Source organism: Tachyglossus aculeatus, chromosome 9 (assembly GCF_015852505.1).
Source record: "Tachyglossus aculeatus isolate mTacAcu1 chromosome 9, mTacAcu1.pri, whole genome shotgun sequence".
NCBI lineage: Eukaryota > Metazoa > Chordata > Mammalia > Monotremata > Tachyglossidae > Tachyglossus > Tachyglossus aculeatus.
In genome coordinates this window covers 49,326,812-49,343,447 of record NC_052074.1, presented here as the reverse complement: position 1 = coordinate 49,343,447, position 16,636 = coordinate 49,326,812, and the positions used below count along the sequence as shown (strand labels likewise).

At 39.2% G+C, this 16,636-nt stretch overlaps 1 protein-coding gene across 2 annotated transcripts in view; it reads left to right on the top strand.

Moving 5' to 3' along the window:
- The window catches only part of LOC119932399 (fibroblast activation protein alpha), a 59,610-nt gene that overhangs the window by 28,001 nt on the left and 14,973 nt on the right, over nucleotides 1-16,636 (top strand). For both annotated transcript variants that reach the window (XM_038751553.1, XM_038751552.1), the window contains 8 exons: nucleotides 2,183-2,287; nucleotides 2,391-2,461; nucleotides 2,824-2,877; nucleotides 4,809-4,933; nucleotides 6,930-6,977; nucleotides 12,899-12,997; nucleotides 13,440-13,509; nucleotides 14,947-15,141. In XM_038751553.1, coding sequence (XP_038607481.1) covers nucleotides 2,183-2,287; nucleotides 2,391-2,461; nucleotides 2,824-2,877; nucleotides 4,809-4,933; nucleotides 6,930-6,977; nucleotides 12,899-12,997; nucleotides 13,440-13,509; nucleotides 14,947-15,141 — 767 coding nt within the window. The remainder of the gene's footprint in view (nucleotides 1-2,182; nucleotides 2,288-2,390; nucleotides 2,462-2,823; nucleotides 2,878-4,808; nucleotides 4,934-6,929; nucleotides 6,978-12,898; nucleotides 12,998-13,439; nucleotides 13,510-14,946; nucleotides 15,142-16,636) is intronic.

The following is a 16,636-nucleotide window of genomic DNA, read 5'->3' as shown; positions in this document are numbered from 1 at the left end:
GTTCATGTGTTTATCTAAGGCACAGGTGTGAATCATTGCGAAGTAGCACTTAAGGCAGAATGCATTATGGACTCACTCTGACAATATGAACTCGGAAATATTTCACACTCTCTTTACTTCACCTGAGTTACCGTGACTGCTAAAGCACTGTTGACTTAGATGAGTGCACTGAAGAAAGAAAGAAAGATAAGTCAATCTTTGCTTAGTGAAAATATTCTTCCTGTTTCCCTGGCCTTATTTTTCAGCAACTATCTGCCCCTCTCGTTTTTCTCTTTCAGCTCTTTGGAGTTAGAAAAGAACATTTTCATCTTTTTGGAAAATGACTCACTGCAGGTGCTAGAGGATGTCCTCAGTTTTGCCTTTTTCATCAAATGTATTGAAGTGTTTCAAGGCCCAAGTGTCCTATTCGCTCTTCAGCAAATCAGTCGTTGCTCTCTCTTTGGAAATTAAGGCAACTTGAAGGCTTTCCTATAAGACAAGGAATTGTAGTGATACTTCTGGTTGGAATGAGTTTCCTAGTAAGGAATTTCCAAGTCTTGGGGGAACCATAATGACGTCATTTTGATGTTGAAGAATGACCTGACCAGAAAATTTATTTCCCGCTGATGATACCCTTAGGTCTGCAAAGGATTAAGTATCCTGCTTCCCTTGGTTCTGGATTTTGTGGGTAAATTTATATTTAGTATGAAAATACCCAACTTAAAAATATTAAGGGCAGGCTTCCAATATGGTGGTGGACTTGTTTTTTATTTGATTTTGCTTTCCTTTTATGAATTATACATTTATGTGTCAAAATCATGAGAAGTAGGGAAACTACACCAGATGATTAGTGGAAGGTATTAGCAATCTTTCTCAAAATAGAGCTAATGAGGTTTACATTTAGTCACCATCAAGACCTGGCAAATAGGTTTTCTGGATCTGAAAGTCACTGTAATTGTATTAAAACAGTTTTGGTGATGCTTGTGTAATAAACTGATCTCGGGCCCCTTTCCTGCAGATAAATATCTTGCACATTTGAATGTGCAGTCAACTTTGATTTTTCAAGACCTTGTTAGTGGACCATCCCCATTTTTGCTTTTCTTGCTGTAGTCCTGCATTTTTGCTCTTTCATTAACATTTTCACCAGGGAAAATTAAACCCACTTCAAATCAGAGAAAGGCACCATTTATAAGTAGGTGCGGTGATGGTTTTGTTGGGGAGAGTGTTGAAAATCATAATAGCCAAAGAGAAGTTTACAAGTGTTTGATTTTCAATACCCTGGGTCTGTTGCCATTACCCAAGGTGATGAAGAGTAAAGCTGTACTTTGCACTCTTTGCCACCTTCCACTGAGAAAATAATATGAATTTTCACAGAAGGAAAGGACAAAGGGGGTATTAGTGTTTTCTTCATACCCTCCTGCTCAAATCAATCCATCAAGCAATGGTATTTATCGAGCTCTTACTAAATGCAGAGCACCTTATTAAGAGCTTGGGAGAGAACAACAGAGTTGGTAGATATATTCCCTGCCCACATGAGCTTACAGTCTAGACAGTGAGACAGACATTTAGATAGATTATGTAAAATATATAATTTACCTCCCTTTATTCCAAGTTCTGCAGAAGCAGGGTGCAGAGGGCATTGCATTTCTAGCAGCTGAAAGAGAAATCTGGGACTCTCCTTACACGCCTCTGTCCTTCGGGAATTGGGCCTGGGCCGGGCCCCTGTGGGACCCAACTGTCCCTGAAACTTTAGCGTGTCAAAATGTCCTTTGGAATTTCCTTGCACCATTGCTGACACATTTTTCCAGAGGGGCCAAGGATGAAATGGAAAATGAATCTGTGTCGAAAGTAGTAGAATGAGCCAGAGCTAGTCCAAACAGCTATTTCACATTACTGTTCTTTTGATTCACATCCAAACCATAGGAACACAGGAAGTAAAGAGAAACAATTCAAATGTCAGCTTCCCAACAGACATGCAGTTGCAAATGAAAGTCAGCTGGAACCAGTAGAAAAGTGAACCTGGCAATGAGGAACAGAATCGCTAATGTTTTCTCTGAGGACTTAAGAGGGGAAAATGAAGGATTCTGGTTACTGAAAATGTCAACTTCATTGAGGAAGAGTTCTGTGCACTGAATATGCCAGATTCTGTCCCCAGTACCTTTCCAAATCTGTTTTAACCACAGTTTCTGCTCCTTTGTTTCAGTTTTTCGTTTCAGCACCAGTTTTCACGTTTGACACAACTTCGTACTACAAAATATTTAGTGATAAGGACGGTTACAAGCATATTCATTATATCAATGACACAGTGGTATGTTCTTCTGTCAATTAACCCTACAAGAAAATACCTAATTTGTCTTAACTGAACAATGAAAATGAAAAGACTCTATTTTATGTCTTTTTTTTTTTTTTAGGAAAATGCAATACAAATTACAAGTGGGCAGTGGGAGGCCATAAGCATATTCAAAGTAACTCAAGATTCACTGTAAGTATTCTTTACAGCCCCGGTATGCTACTTCCCTTTACTTTTTTGCTATGAAATATTGAGATTGATATAGCACTGTCTGTTTTCATTATCAGCTTTATAGTTAGTTTTCTCTCTTGTACAGATTGGTCTATACAACTTTGGCATTTCATGATGAGATGTTCATTGTCAGGATGTCTGTTCATCTTGACTCTGGAAATATTTCTAGGAGGGGTTCTAGTGAAAACAATGCCTTCTCCATTGGTTATTGAGACTGAATCAGTTAGTTAAAAATAGAGCAATATAAGGAAAATTATATTTCAATTATTAGTATTGAAATTTGCAATCAGTGACTATTTAATAATATCTGACTAAATTTGTAGGTTTTATTCTAGCAATGAATTTGAAGACTTCCCTGGGAGAAGGAATATTTACAAGTAAGATTTTTGCAAAATGTCTTCATTATTTGTATTTATAAACCTTTGAATAAATTCTAAATTAGAGTACGTATAAATGCTAGTAAATACTTTCTGAAACAATGCATATTAATACACAAAACAGAAGAAAGCCCTATAGAGCAGCTGTGTTATACTTTTTCAGCATAACAATTCCAGAGAATTGTAGCTAGCTCAAAATGTTGATTTTTCAAAGCTCATACCAAGAAGTTCTGGTTGGGGGAGTGATTTTCACCTTGAGATAGCCCCAAATATATTGTCATTGTAACTATTTGTGTATGTTAAAATGTTAATTGATAATTATAATAATTATGGTATATGTTAAGTGCTTACTTACTGTTCAGAGCTTTCCTAAAACATAAAAGCTAGGGCTTTCAAACCCCACCCCATTTCCAAAGCCAAAAAAACCTCTCACAACTAAAAAATTCCTTCAACTGAGTCATGTAGTAGGGAAAAAGAGATTCTGATTCATAGCCCTTTTTGGAACCTTAAAAATCGGTGCAAATTCTAACAATCTTAAGATGTTAGTAGGAAAGGCCCAATAGGGAAAAATTCTAAATGATAAAATCCTAAAGATTCAATCTTGGCAGGCAAATAGAATTTCTACCACCAAAGATACTGGCAGCTTAACTATCTTGCCTGTTCCCCTAGCCGGCTAGGAACCCCAAGAACCCTTACAACATTGACATTGTCCTAAAGTGCTACTGGATAAGGTAAGTGCTTAATCATCATCATCATCAATTGTATTTATTGAGCGCTTACTATGTGCAGAGCACTGTACTAAGCGCTTGGGAAGTACAAATTGGCAACATATAGAGACAGTCCCTACCCAACAGTGGGCTCACAGTCTAAAAGATACACTTAATACAGTGTTCTCCACACAGTAAGCGCTTAATAAATACAACTGAATGAATGATTTAAAAAAATAACTTAGTCAAAATAGCATTGTTTTATCTTTGCATTTTATTCACATTAAATCGGGAAAGTTCTCTTGTTCAACCAGGATATAATCTGCCTTGATCATCTCATTATGAACATTAATTCATTTACACTACCTCCCCAGTGCTTAGAACAGTGCTTTGCCCATAGTAAGCGCTTAATAAATGCCATCATTATTATTCTCTTAAATAACAGTAGTCCTATGCAGACTGTAAGCTTGTTGTGGGCGGGGAATGTCTCTACTACCACTGTTCTAGTAGTATTACACAGCAAGTTTCAGCAACGCGCTCACTATTATGCACTAATCTGTTATGGTATGTGTAGCTGCGGATGTAAATTGGTAAGGGAGAATGATTACTACTTTGGGAATCCAAACGCCTGGGTTCCAGTCCCGGTTTTGCCTGTAGTTGGCAAATAATAATGATGATATTTATTAAGCGCTTACTATGTGCCGAGCTCTATTGTAAGCACTGGGGTAGATACAAGGTTATCACGTACTCTCTCAAATGCTTAGTACAGTGCTCTGCACACAGTAAAAGCCCAATAAATTCCATTGATGATGATTCCACCTCTGAAGTATTGTGCTTTCCCAAGTGCTTAGTACAGTGCTCTGGACACAGTAAGTGCTCAATAAATACTATTGATGATGATGATTTAAATATCCTCATCCAAAGATACCATTTCCCATCTATTTTTTTAGCTTCCTTAATCTGAATGTTTAGCTTCCCTCAAAAATAAAACACTTGAGACTGCCAGATGTTTAGAATCACCATTTGTGGAGAGCAGGAACAAGAACTATAAGCACAATAAAGACATTTTGAATGATTAGCCCAAATCGTTCTCTGGAAGCCCATGCTTGTGCTGGAATAGATATTGTCCTGGTAAGTAAACTAGATGTTTCAAATCACATTGTGTAGTATAGTTTGGTAAGTATCATCCAAAAACTTGACTTCATTGTTTCCATTTCCTTCTAGAATTAGTATTGGAGGAAATCCTGCAAAGAAGAAATGCATCAGTTGTCATCTGAGGAAGGAAAGATGCCAATATTACACAGCAAGTTTCAGCAACTCTGCTCAGTATTATGCACTAATCTGTTATGGTATGTGTAGCTGGGGATGTAAGTTGGTAAAAATGATTACTGCTTTGGGAATCCAAATGCCTGGGTTCCAGTCCCGGTTTTCCCTGTAGTTGGCAAATAATAATTATGGTATTTGTTAAGTGCTTACTATGTGCTGAGCTCTATTGTAAGCGCTGGGGTAGATACAAGGTCATCAGGTTGTCCCACGTGAGCTCACAGTCTCAATCCCCATTTTACAGATGAGACAACTGAGCCACAGAGAAGTGAAGTGACTTGCCCAAAGTCACACAGCTGACAAGGGGCGGAGGCGGGATGTGGGCAAAGGCTGTACATGCATTTTGCAATCTACTAAGCCCACGTCTTAACTGGTGAGAATGCCAGCACGTGAGTGGAACTGAACAATCAGCTAGAAAAATAATCAATTCCTCCTTGCTGATTCTCAGTCCTGAAGTTTCAGGACTGGGCTTCCTCTGCCATACCTAGTAATAATAACAATCATCGTAGTATTGTTAAGTGCTTACTGTGTGCCAAGCCCTCTACTAAGCACTAGGGTTAAAAAAAGACGATAATCAGGTAGGGCATAGTCCTTGTACCTCTTGGGGCTCATTTCTAATTAGAAGGGAGAATAGGTGTTGAATCCCCATTTTTCAGACAAGGAAACTGAGGCACAGAGAAGTTAAGTGGCCACACAGTAGTCAAGTGATGGAGTTGGGATTAGAACCAGACCATGCTGCTTCTCATGGTGGCATCATCATCATCATCACCATCATCTACATCACCATTAGCCTCTGATGCAATTTAAATTTGTTAGGCTCTGTCACAGAAGAAAGAGCTTCCTGATAAGGTAATTGGGTTTTGAGTCAGGTTTTATAGAAGTTTTTGAACCTCTTTCCAGACATCCTGTTAGAAGAGAATATTGTCATGTGTCTTTATGAGAAGACATAGTAAATGGATATTCAATTATAGATAAACTTCATTTTACCTTCATAATATCCCTGTGAGGTAGGGAAAAGCAAGTATTTATTCTCATTTTATATATGAGGAAGCAACTATCCTAGATTTAGTAGCCTATTGTCTAATATTACAGTGGCACAGCTGGGACTAGAAGACAAATCTTTAAGTGCAGCACTTAGTACAATGCTTGGCACGTAATTAGTGTTTAACAAACACCATCCTTATCATTATTAAGATCCCAGGTTCATGTTCTTCCCATTAGTCCACACTGTTATCCCAAAGCAACCAGAAAGGATCACAAACAAAAACATACAAACCTAGTGGTTAGTTATGTAGACGTGATTTGGTGAGGGACTTCTGTCATTGTAATATGCGATTTAATTGTATGGCATATTATTTTCATTATTTAAAAGTTTAAAAACCTCCAATAAAGCACTACACCCTTATAGAGACATTTTGAATCACAAGTGCTTAGTGCAGTGCTCCGCACACAGTAGACAATAAATATTAATGATTGTTGATTGTTTGACTGATGGATTGCAAAGTCTCCTATGTACTACCAGAATGTAAAGTTTGAAGTGATTTGGGATAGAAAGGAGTTCAATTCTGAACTCAGATCTCTGATGGAACTATTTTTTCTTTTAACGTAGATGATGAGATCTTACCACAACTTTTAACCACCTAAGCAGAAAACCAAGTGGGCCAGAATGAAAACTTATCCAAGGCATTGTTGCGAGGAATATTTGTTATTAACCTCACTGCATTAAAACCAGCCAGCTTAGTCAGTGAGATATGACACCTTCCCCCAAGCCCATTTGTTACGGTTACTTCTTGGGTCAATTTATGTAACGGCTCCTTAACTTTCAGTGGGATGTTATTTTATTTGCAGAGAGCTGGCACTTTTAGAAAAGTGCACAACCAACTTTCTCTCAGCTATTGTCCTTGGATGAGGCTCTGATTCTAATGTAAACAGGGTTTATGTTTCTAGCTGAGCAGTCAAATGCAATATAAGAGAAAGATGTATTCAAACTGAAGCTAAACAATTGTTTTAATTCTGTAACAGGCCCGGGAATTCCTATTTCGACTCTTCATGATGGCCATAATGACCAAGGTATTTATTTTATACATTACTGTACATTTTTCATTCCTTAAATGCAATGAACAAATTTGTAATCTAATACTGAAGAAGCCCATTTTGACACTAGCAAGACAAAAATCATTCAAAATGATTGGCCGCTAAAGCTGCCACTTCTGTTTTCTATCTGGGAATCAGAATGGGAAACTTGAATTTCTCCATTTTTGTTTGCTGTGAGGCTATAGTCTATTGTACCAAAGAGGATAATCACTCCCTGCTCTAGTTCCACTTCCAGTAACTGTCTAGGGAAAATTTTGCCAACCAAGGCCACAATTTCCATGTAGTAACTGTAACCCCTGTTCCTTAGACTCAGTAGCTCAGTTCAATTTCAGTAGCAGTAGTGATGATATTTACTGAACACTTCCTAATTATTAAACACTTGGTTAAGTAGAACTGAAGAAAAATATAAGATGAATCTTGCTTCCAAGGAGCTTCCTCTGTCCTCACCACTTGGCCTCCAAGGCTTTATCAGGCAAGTGGGGGCCCATTAGGCATAGCACTTCTGCTGAATTCCCACTTCCAAAGTGGAAGGGTGAGGAGAAGGAAGTTGGGAAGGAGAGAAGATTGTCAGCTCACTGTGGGCAGGGAATGTGTCTACCAACTCTGTTATGTTGTACTCTCCCAAGAGCTTAATACAGTGCTCTGAACCCAGTAAGCAGTCAATAAGTATGATTACTTGATTGATTGATTGAGAAAGAAGAGGACTTAAGGAGGAACCACTTGTCGATATAGAAGTTATATTCCTTTAATCATGTTCCCTGGGACTTCTTATTTCTGGGCCTTACAAGAGTTCCTTGTGAACCACCAAAAATTGGCAACCTGGGGGTGAAGCAGAATCCCCCTCACTATGGTTAGGGCTCAGCAGATATCCTGCTTCTCCCAGGTTCCATGTCCACTTAAATCCTGGCTCTAATATGTCTTGACTGGACCAATGGTTTTTGACTTGACCAGACCCGCGATGTGATAAACTCCTCACTCGACTAAAGATAAGATATGAAATCAGCTTGAATCTCCCTTTAGTTTCCAGAAGGATGTGACTAAACTTACCCTACCGGAGAAAGGGAGTGTAATAATGAACCCTCAAGAGAAAGATCAATCAACCAATCAATCATATATATTGAGTGCTCACTTTGCGCAGAACACTGTACTAAGTGATTGGGAGAGTACAATACAATAGAGTTGGTAAACATGCTCCTGTTCCTTTCAGTCTAGAGGGAGCTGCCTCCTAAAGCAATACTAAGAAGCCGTGTGGCCTAATAGAAAGAGCATAGGCCTGGGAATCAGTGGATTTTGGTTCTAATGCCAGCTCTGCCACCTTACTGCTGTGTGTGACCTTGGGCAAGTCACTTAACTTCTCCGTGCTTCAGTTTCCTCAGCTGCAAAATGGGGATTTAATACCTGTGCTCCCTTCTACTTAGACTGTGAGCCCCATGTAGGGCCTGATGATCTTGTATCTACCCTAGCACTTTGTATAGTATTTAACACATAGTAAGTTCTTGACAAATACCACAATTATTATTATTTATATGCTGAATAATCAATCAATGATTGGTATTTATTGAGCACTTACTCTGTGCAGAGCACTGTACTAAGAACTGGGAAGAGAACAGTGCAATGGTGTTGGGAGACGTGTTCCCTGACCTCAAACAACTTTCAAGGCTGCTGAATCGCTTGCTGCCATTAGATGTGGTCACAGGACAAAGCCTCAGGTAACCAGAGTCTCCCCCTTCTAGACTGTGAGCCCGTTGTTGGGTAGGGACCGTCTCTATTTGTTGCCAGTTTGTACTTCCCAACTGCTTAGTACAGTGCTCTGCTCTGCACACAGTAAGTGCTCAATAAATGCAACTGAATGAATAAACCAGAAAGTATAAGCAGATAGATTTTCTGGCCCAACTGTCGTATCCTGGCCTTGTCCTCTTTAAGAGTTGCACTGCTAGAATAACTCATAGGAACTGGCTACTCAGTATTTGCTATGTCACAGCCTATTCCACCCTCTCTCCCCCTCTCCTCATTCTCCCGCCTCCAACCTGTGTAAATCTGGCCCTAGCCCCAGTTTTACTTACCCCCACTCTTCCCTTATGGGTGAGTTAGGAGTAGAGGGGTAAGGGAAGAGCTGATTGACTCATATTAACAAGAAGAGACAAATCAACACAGCACCATTTGCCATGTTTGTTTTAGATATTTTCCTCTTTTGTTGATAAATGCAAAAACCTACTTTAATGTGGCGTTGTGTTTTCTACTTCCTTTTTAAACACCAGTCCCCCGCACTTATTGCTGTGGCTTCTGGTGAATAAACACCATTGCCTGCCTGACAAGGTTAAGGTTTAAACTAAAAATGCTGGTCATTGCCTCAGTTATGGTTTTTATGGTTTTATCAGCTAAACCATATTGCACATACTGAGGCATTTAATGCCCAACCAGTGATTAAAGATATCACATGCACAAAGAGGTTAGGTTACAGGATAAATGCATGAATTTGCTTGTTGTTTTTTTTATTTTGAGGCCAAAGCTGTCAGGAATATCGTCAATACTCTAGAATCATTGTTTGCATACTGTTCCCTTCCCTGTGAGAGGCAGCTCTGATCCCCCAGGATCATTCGCTAGAATCGTGAATTCTTGCCCCCTCTTTTTAAATAGTATTTGCTAATCATATACTATGGGCCAGGAACTGTACTAAGCACTGTGGTAGATACAAGATGATCAGGTTGGATACAGTCCCTGTCCCATGTGTGTCTCACAGTTTCAATCCCCATTTTACAGATGAGGTAACTGAGGCATAGAGAAGTTAAGCGATCTACCCAAGGTCACATACAGCAGACGGGTAGTGGAGCCGGATTAGAAACCAGATCCTCTGACTCTGACATGGAGTCAGTCTGACATGACAAAAAGACATGGAAAGGCCCATGCTCTTTCCACTAGGCCATGCTCCTTCCGGCCTACCTTAAATTCACTATCGAGTAACAAATGTAATATGTGTGTGAATGAGAGAAATTTGATGTGTTTTTTCCTTCAATTTTATCTCAAAATGAAGTTAGCTATTTTCAATTTAACCATGAACTCCTCTCAAATTTAGTTTTCCAAATGAAAGATTGCAAACTTAAAAACACAGCTGCATGGATTTTTGTGTTAATTCTTGCAAGATACAATTGACTATGGCAAAAAAACTGGGAAGACTATTCTACCCCAAAGTTTTAAACCCATGTAAATAGGGATATAGTGAAAGTGGTTTGGCAAGAAGGGGTATTTACAAATGCTTTTTAGTTCTTCATTCTCCAGAGAAAATTAAAAAAAAAAAGATTTTAAAAAACCCCAGGATAATCTTCCCTTGGGTAAATTTCCATCTCTTATAAGTAATTTAAATTCTTTGTGTAGAAGTACTGTTGTGTCATCCAATAACGTCTATTAGTCTAAAGATCTTGAAATCCTAAAGTCTGAACTGTCCTTGTTAGCACAACAGTCAGGTTCAGAAGGCCCTGTTCTTCCTCTTGCTTGCAACCCATTTTGTACTCCAATTTATCTAGGAAAATACATAAAATTATTGAATTCCATGGCTGAGTCCATATAGCACATAGCAAGTTCATTGTCAGAAAAAAAATATTTAATGCACATGACTATTGATGGCCCAGCTATGTCCAATTTCCTTTTCACTCAGAACCAAACGGGAATGGCCAATTGATCCAGATATTTCAGGTTCAGCTGAAAGTCACTTGTTTTGGCTGTGTGATTGCATGCTATTCAGGCCCCATGATTGGTCAGAATACCTGGACAGGGACTCAAAGATGGTACTAATTGTGCATGTCTCCAAAGATAGTTCTTTCTTCTGTTTGCATGGCGCTTTCTCCATAAGCATTGATTTGGGCAAAGAAAGATGTTTTCTGCTAGAAAATTCCATTCAAGAACTTTTCAACACCCCTGGTGGAATCCAATCTCTCAGTTTCAAAGACAAAAACTAGAAAATTATCTCAATTGGAATGGAAAATAAGATGCTTCCAGATACCTACTATAAGTGGTGCCCAAAGTTGTCTGTCTCCCCCTTCTAGACTGTGAGCCCGTTTTTGGGTAGAGACCGTCTCTATATGTTGCCAACTTGTACTTCCCCAGCGCTTAGTGCAGTGCTCTGCACACAGTAAGTGCTCAATAAATACGATTGAATGAATGAATGAATGGTGTGTGATCTTTTGTTTCTTAAAAAATAGTCATTGAGAGAGCACATTTAAAGAAACGTTGTGCACAGAGTAGAGTGCTGGGTTCAAACAAACAACTAGGCCAAAGAACAAAGATTAAAATACAATCTACAGGGGCAAGAATTTGAGGTCACCTACTCAACTGAGACTGAGGTGTAGGGTCTTAGAGTCAAGGTTTTTTTTTTTAATTCAGACTTCAAAGAAAAGCTAGAAAACAGTCTCTCTTTTCCTTAAATGTTTCTACAGGTGAAAGTTTTCCAAAAACTAAAGGCTATGGGCAAATGGAGTCGCTGAATAAAAAATGTCTATATTCAGCTGAAAAACTGTTGGGATAACTAGCCACAAAGTGTCATTCCACAAAGGCAAAGAATCAGTTCCTTAGTTATGTTAAATCATATTAAGACACAAAGGCGGCTTGTGTTCCTGCATGGCAAGCGGTACTGGAAGGAAAGGAAAGGTGGATGCCACCATGTCTGATGCATTTTCCTGAAACTGAGGAAAATTACTAAAAAATAGATAATCCATCAAAATGGAGCTCCGAGTCCCCTATGCCCTTAAAGTAACCCACACAAAAATGCAGTTTTAAAGGGTGATTATCAATAATGGCCATGGGCTAGGTGTTACCCCCCATAATGCCTTGGCCTAAAGGAGCTAATTATTGGAGTTGCATAGTATGAACATATACAAGCTTGAACTCTTTTCCTATCCCAACGCTGTGGAAAAGTAGGCTCATAATGCTGATTCTGATAACTACACTGGAGCAAAATTTTCAAAAGAGGACCATTTCTTAAAAGAAAGTGAATCTGTATTTCTCGTCATTCATAAATTCCCCTACCTGACTAGCCAGTTTGGGTCTTTGCAGAGTGCACAAACTGTGGTAGGATACGGCTTCCTTACTGAAGAGTGCAGTAGGAGGAACCCAGCCAATTGCCACACATCCACTGACACAGACCAACCTCTCGCTTCCAACAACCTAGAGAGAGAGAAAACAGGATTTTTATAATTATGGTACTTGTTAAATGCTTACTATGTGCCAAGCACTGTTCTAAGTTCTGGCATAGACACATGAAAATCAGGTTGGACCCAGTCCCTGTCACTCATGGAACTCACAATGCAAAGGAGATTTGATTAAACCTCAATAGCTACACCCTGGTCCCAAAGTCTGATCCTCAGCTTCTTTGCTGCCTTACCTTTTTGGCACTAATTCTCCTTCAGTGAATTTCCTGTGACCTTTCTGCACACGCTGGTGTCACTTCAGGAAAAGGGGTTCAGAGGTAGAGTATGGGGTCACCTCAAGGCTATCACAGACTCCCACAATGACCAGGCAAGCCACACGTGGCTCACCATTTCATACCTGGACCACGTGGAAGAAGATACTAAGGGTTGTCAGACTTTAATGAAGAAATCCTACTCCTTGTCCTTTTCTTTCTAATGGTTAATAATTTGCATAAATGAAAAAGTTGCCTGATGGAGCAGATTGGGACAGATGGGCAGTGACTGGGACATGACATTTCTTTTCTGAAGCATGATTTTTTGCGGCATTGAAGGATGGAAATCAGAGGCATTTAGTTACACTGGTCTCATTATTCAGCAGGTCTTTTAATCAATTTCATTCAGAGCCAAGATGTAAGGAGAGACAATAGTTTAGTACCAAAGAGTTTAGGCAAATATGTTAACAATAGAAATTTGTTTTTCTTTTCTTTTTTTTTAAAGAAATTAAAATTCTGGAAGAAAACAAAGAATTAGAAGTGGCTTTGGAAAACATTCAACTGCCTAAAGAGGAAATTGATAGATTTGAAGTGGATGGAATTAGTAAGACTCTAAGTATACATCTCTGCATATTTTCCTTGCTTATAACTGATACGTATAAATTTAAGATGCACAGATCTCGTATTTTTACCGAAGTATTATTTTAGTGATGTTCTTCTGTACATCTTCTCTAATCATCCCTAATGTTTTTAAGGATTAAATTGACATAGAACTCTGGTACTACTCCAGTTTTTTGAGATCGATTTTTTAATAGATTTTCCAAATTCTAGATTTATAAACACCTTTATTCATTGGACCTAAATGGAATTTATTTTTGCATTAAAAATTGAACAGCAAAATGATTAAGTAACATATTTGAAATGTAGTTTCCCAACTCATTAGAGTTCATTTTTGTAAGCTTTTGCTCCAAAGACATGGATCATAATCAGAAATAAATGCTAATTATAATCCAGAATTAACAAACAATCTTTTTTTTTTTTTTTAGCATTGTGGCACAAGTTGATTCTCCCTCCTCAGTTTGACAAATCTAAGAAGTATCCTCTCCTTATCCAGGTGTACGAAGTATTTATTATTATTATCTGTAAATTTTATAATGGAAAAAATTGTTTAAATACTTTTTCAGGTAAAATGGATAAATTTCTCGTGAGCAGTTTACATCACTTCTGCGTTACAATAGCAGGCAATTTTCCTGCACACACCAAGACAATAAAGAATGGATTTGGGAAATAGGCTGATGCTTGATAATATGGTAGCAATGCACAATATGCAGCTGTATGGCGGAGTGTGCCAGGGTTTTTACCCTGTTTTTCCTCGTACTTAAACTTTGAGCCCCATGTGGGACCTGATTATCTTGTATCTACCCCAGAACTTAGTACAATGCTTGGCAAATAGTATCACTTAATCAATTCCACAGTTATTATTTACCACTCCTACCAAGCATAGTTTAGGGGCAGCTCCCCTTTTCACCCCCCAGAGAGCACTGGAGCAGGAAGGTATTTACAAACACAGTTCTGAGTATCTTCCTTTAATATTCTATAAACCATTTTGACTACCTCCATATAGAGTTAGTCAAAGCTACTTCTTGTTTTTCACCTATTTACCCAGGCCCTATGATCACATTGCTCTTCTCAGTGATACTGAACCAGTACACAGGGAACGTACTGTAACCTGTTTTAAGATTACAATGAATCCTCTTGAACTGTATCCATACATATAATAACAGAATGAAGCGCACTGTGATCCAGATTTGGGGGACACAGCTATGAATTTATGGCAACAGTGAATTTAAAGCAGTTGCAGGAATATACTGGTGCCATTAAGATGGTTTTTAACTCGAACAGCGCTATAGTTAGCAGACTTATAGTTTTGGGGAGTTTTTTTGCCAGAAGCCTTATTAATTTCACCACGTTTAAAGGTTTTACTAACCACCATTTGGGTAACTGGCCATTTTTGGGACTTGGAGAAGCAGCGTGGCTCAGTGTAAAGAGCACGGGCTTTGGAGTCAGAGGCCATGGGTTCAAATCCCAGCTCCGCCAACTGTCAGCTGTGTGACTTTGGGCAAGTCACTTAACTTCTGCATTCCTCAGTTACCTCATCTGTAAAATGGGATTAAGACTGTGAGCCCCCCGTGGGACAACCTGATCTCCTTGTAACCTCCCCAGTGCTTAGAACAGTGCTTTGCACATAGTAAGCACTTAACAAATACCATCATTATTATTATTATTATTATCACCCCACAACTGTGAAGGATATTTGCCTCCACATCATTCCCAGTCTTTCCTCTTCTTTACTCTCTGGCCAGAGAAAGATGTTTCCTCAATTTACCTTGGCTTATATTTCTATTTTTACTATTTCACTTTTACCCAAAGTTAGTATCTGGGGCATTGTTAGTATCTGGGGAGAAGAACTATAGATATTGTCCACAAAATATTGCCCAGTGATAGAAAGCTGAGCCAGGGCAAATGAATCAGAAAGTCTACCCTTTTCTTTAGGTACGGCGGTCCCTGCAGTCAAAGCGTGAGATCCATATTTGCCATTAGTTGGATTTCCTATCTTGCAAGTAAAGAGGGCATCATTATCGCCTTGGTGGATGGTCGAGGAACAGCTTTCCAGGGAGATGAGATGATGCATGCTGTCTATCGAAGGCTGGGAGTTTATGAAATCGAAGACCAAATTTCGGCTGTTAGGTGAGTGCCTTGCACGGGCCCAGTGGGCCGGTGGTAGTTGATTAGTAGGTTGGTAGATGCTGTTGTAAACTGATGATTTATTTTTTCCTTTATTTTTCACTTCCATCTAAATAACTGTAGTAGTTATTAAGTGCACACTATACTAAGCCCTGGAGTAGGCTACAAGATAATGAGGTCCCACATGGGGCTTATAGTCTAAATAGGAAGGAAGATAAAATATTGAATCCCCATTTTGCGGATATGGGAATTAAGGAACTGAGGCAAAGAGAAGTTGTGACTTACCCAAAGTCACACAGCAAATGTGTCGTGCAGCTGAGATTAGAACTCTTTAAAGCACTCAATAAACTTGCCCCCTCCTACCTCATCTCACTGTTCTCCTACTACAACTCAGCCCACACACTTCTGTCCTAAATGCTAACCTCCTCACTGTAACTCGGTCAAGTCTATCTCGCCACCGACCTCTTACCCACAACCTGCCTCTGGCTGGGAATGCTCTCCTTCCTCATATCAGACAGACAATTACTCTCCCCACCTTCAAAGCCTTTTTGAAGGCACATCTCCTCCAAGAGGCCTTCACTGACTAAGGCCTCCTTTCCACTTCTCCCACTCCCTTCTGCATCATGCTGACTTGCTCCCTGAATTCATTCCCCCTCCCAATCCCACAGCACTTATGTACATATCTGTAATTTATTTACTTATATTAGTATCTGTCTCCCCCTCTAGACTATAAACTTATTGTGGGATGGGAAGGTCCCTTGTTATTCTTATATTGTACTCTCCCAAGTGTTTAGAACAGTGCCCAGTGCTTAGAACAGTGTCCAGTGCCTAGAACAGTGCTCTGCACATAGTAGGTGCTTAATAAATGCCATTACATAGTACAGTGCTCTGCACACAGTAGTGCTCAATAAATACGATTGAATGGAATGAATGAACGGAATAAAACCCACGTCTTCTGACTCCCAAGCCCTTGCTCTTTGCACAAGACCATGCTGTTTCTCAAGGCCACATGGCATGATTTTCCTTCTGGACCACAATTTTCCTATTTCGATTTTCCTGACAACCATAAAAGCACCAAAACAACAGCAACATCACCACCAAGACTCCATCCAGACCACAGTCTTAGAAATAGTCACATTATTTTTTGCCAACAACAGTTTATTAGAATCTAGCACTGGCCAGATTTCCAAGAAGGATTTCCAAAACATCATGCCTCGACCTCGTCTTTATTTTAATGAAGTAGTTTTTACTGGGCTGGTGAAGCGCGATTTAGAATCTTGCCATCTCACATCCCTGAAAACTGTAAGCCTCACTTCTAGGCTTGGCAAACTGGTAGATTCAGTAATTATGTTTAGGATCAGTGAACACATAGAAAAGCACAAATTAATAGGGAAATGCTAACATGGTTTCTCTAGGAGGAAATCAAGCTTCACTAATAAACTGGCATTCTTTGAAACCTGTAGTAGAGGGATCCCTGTAGACATAATCTATTTAGATG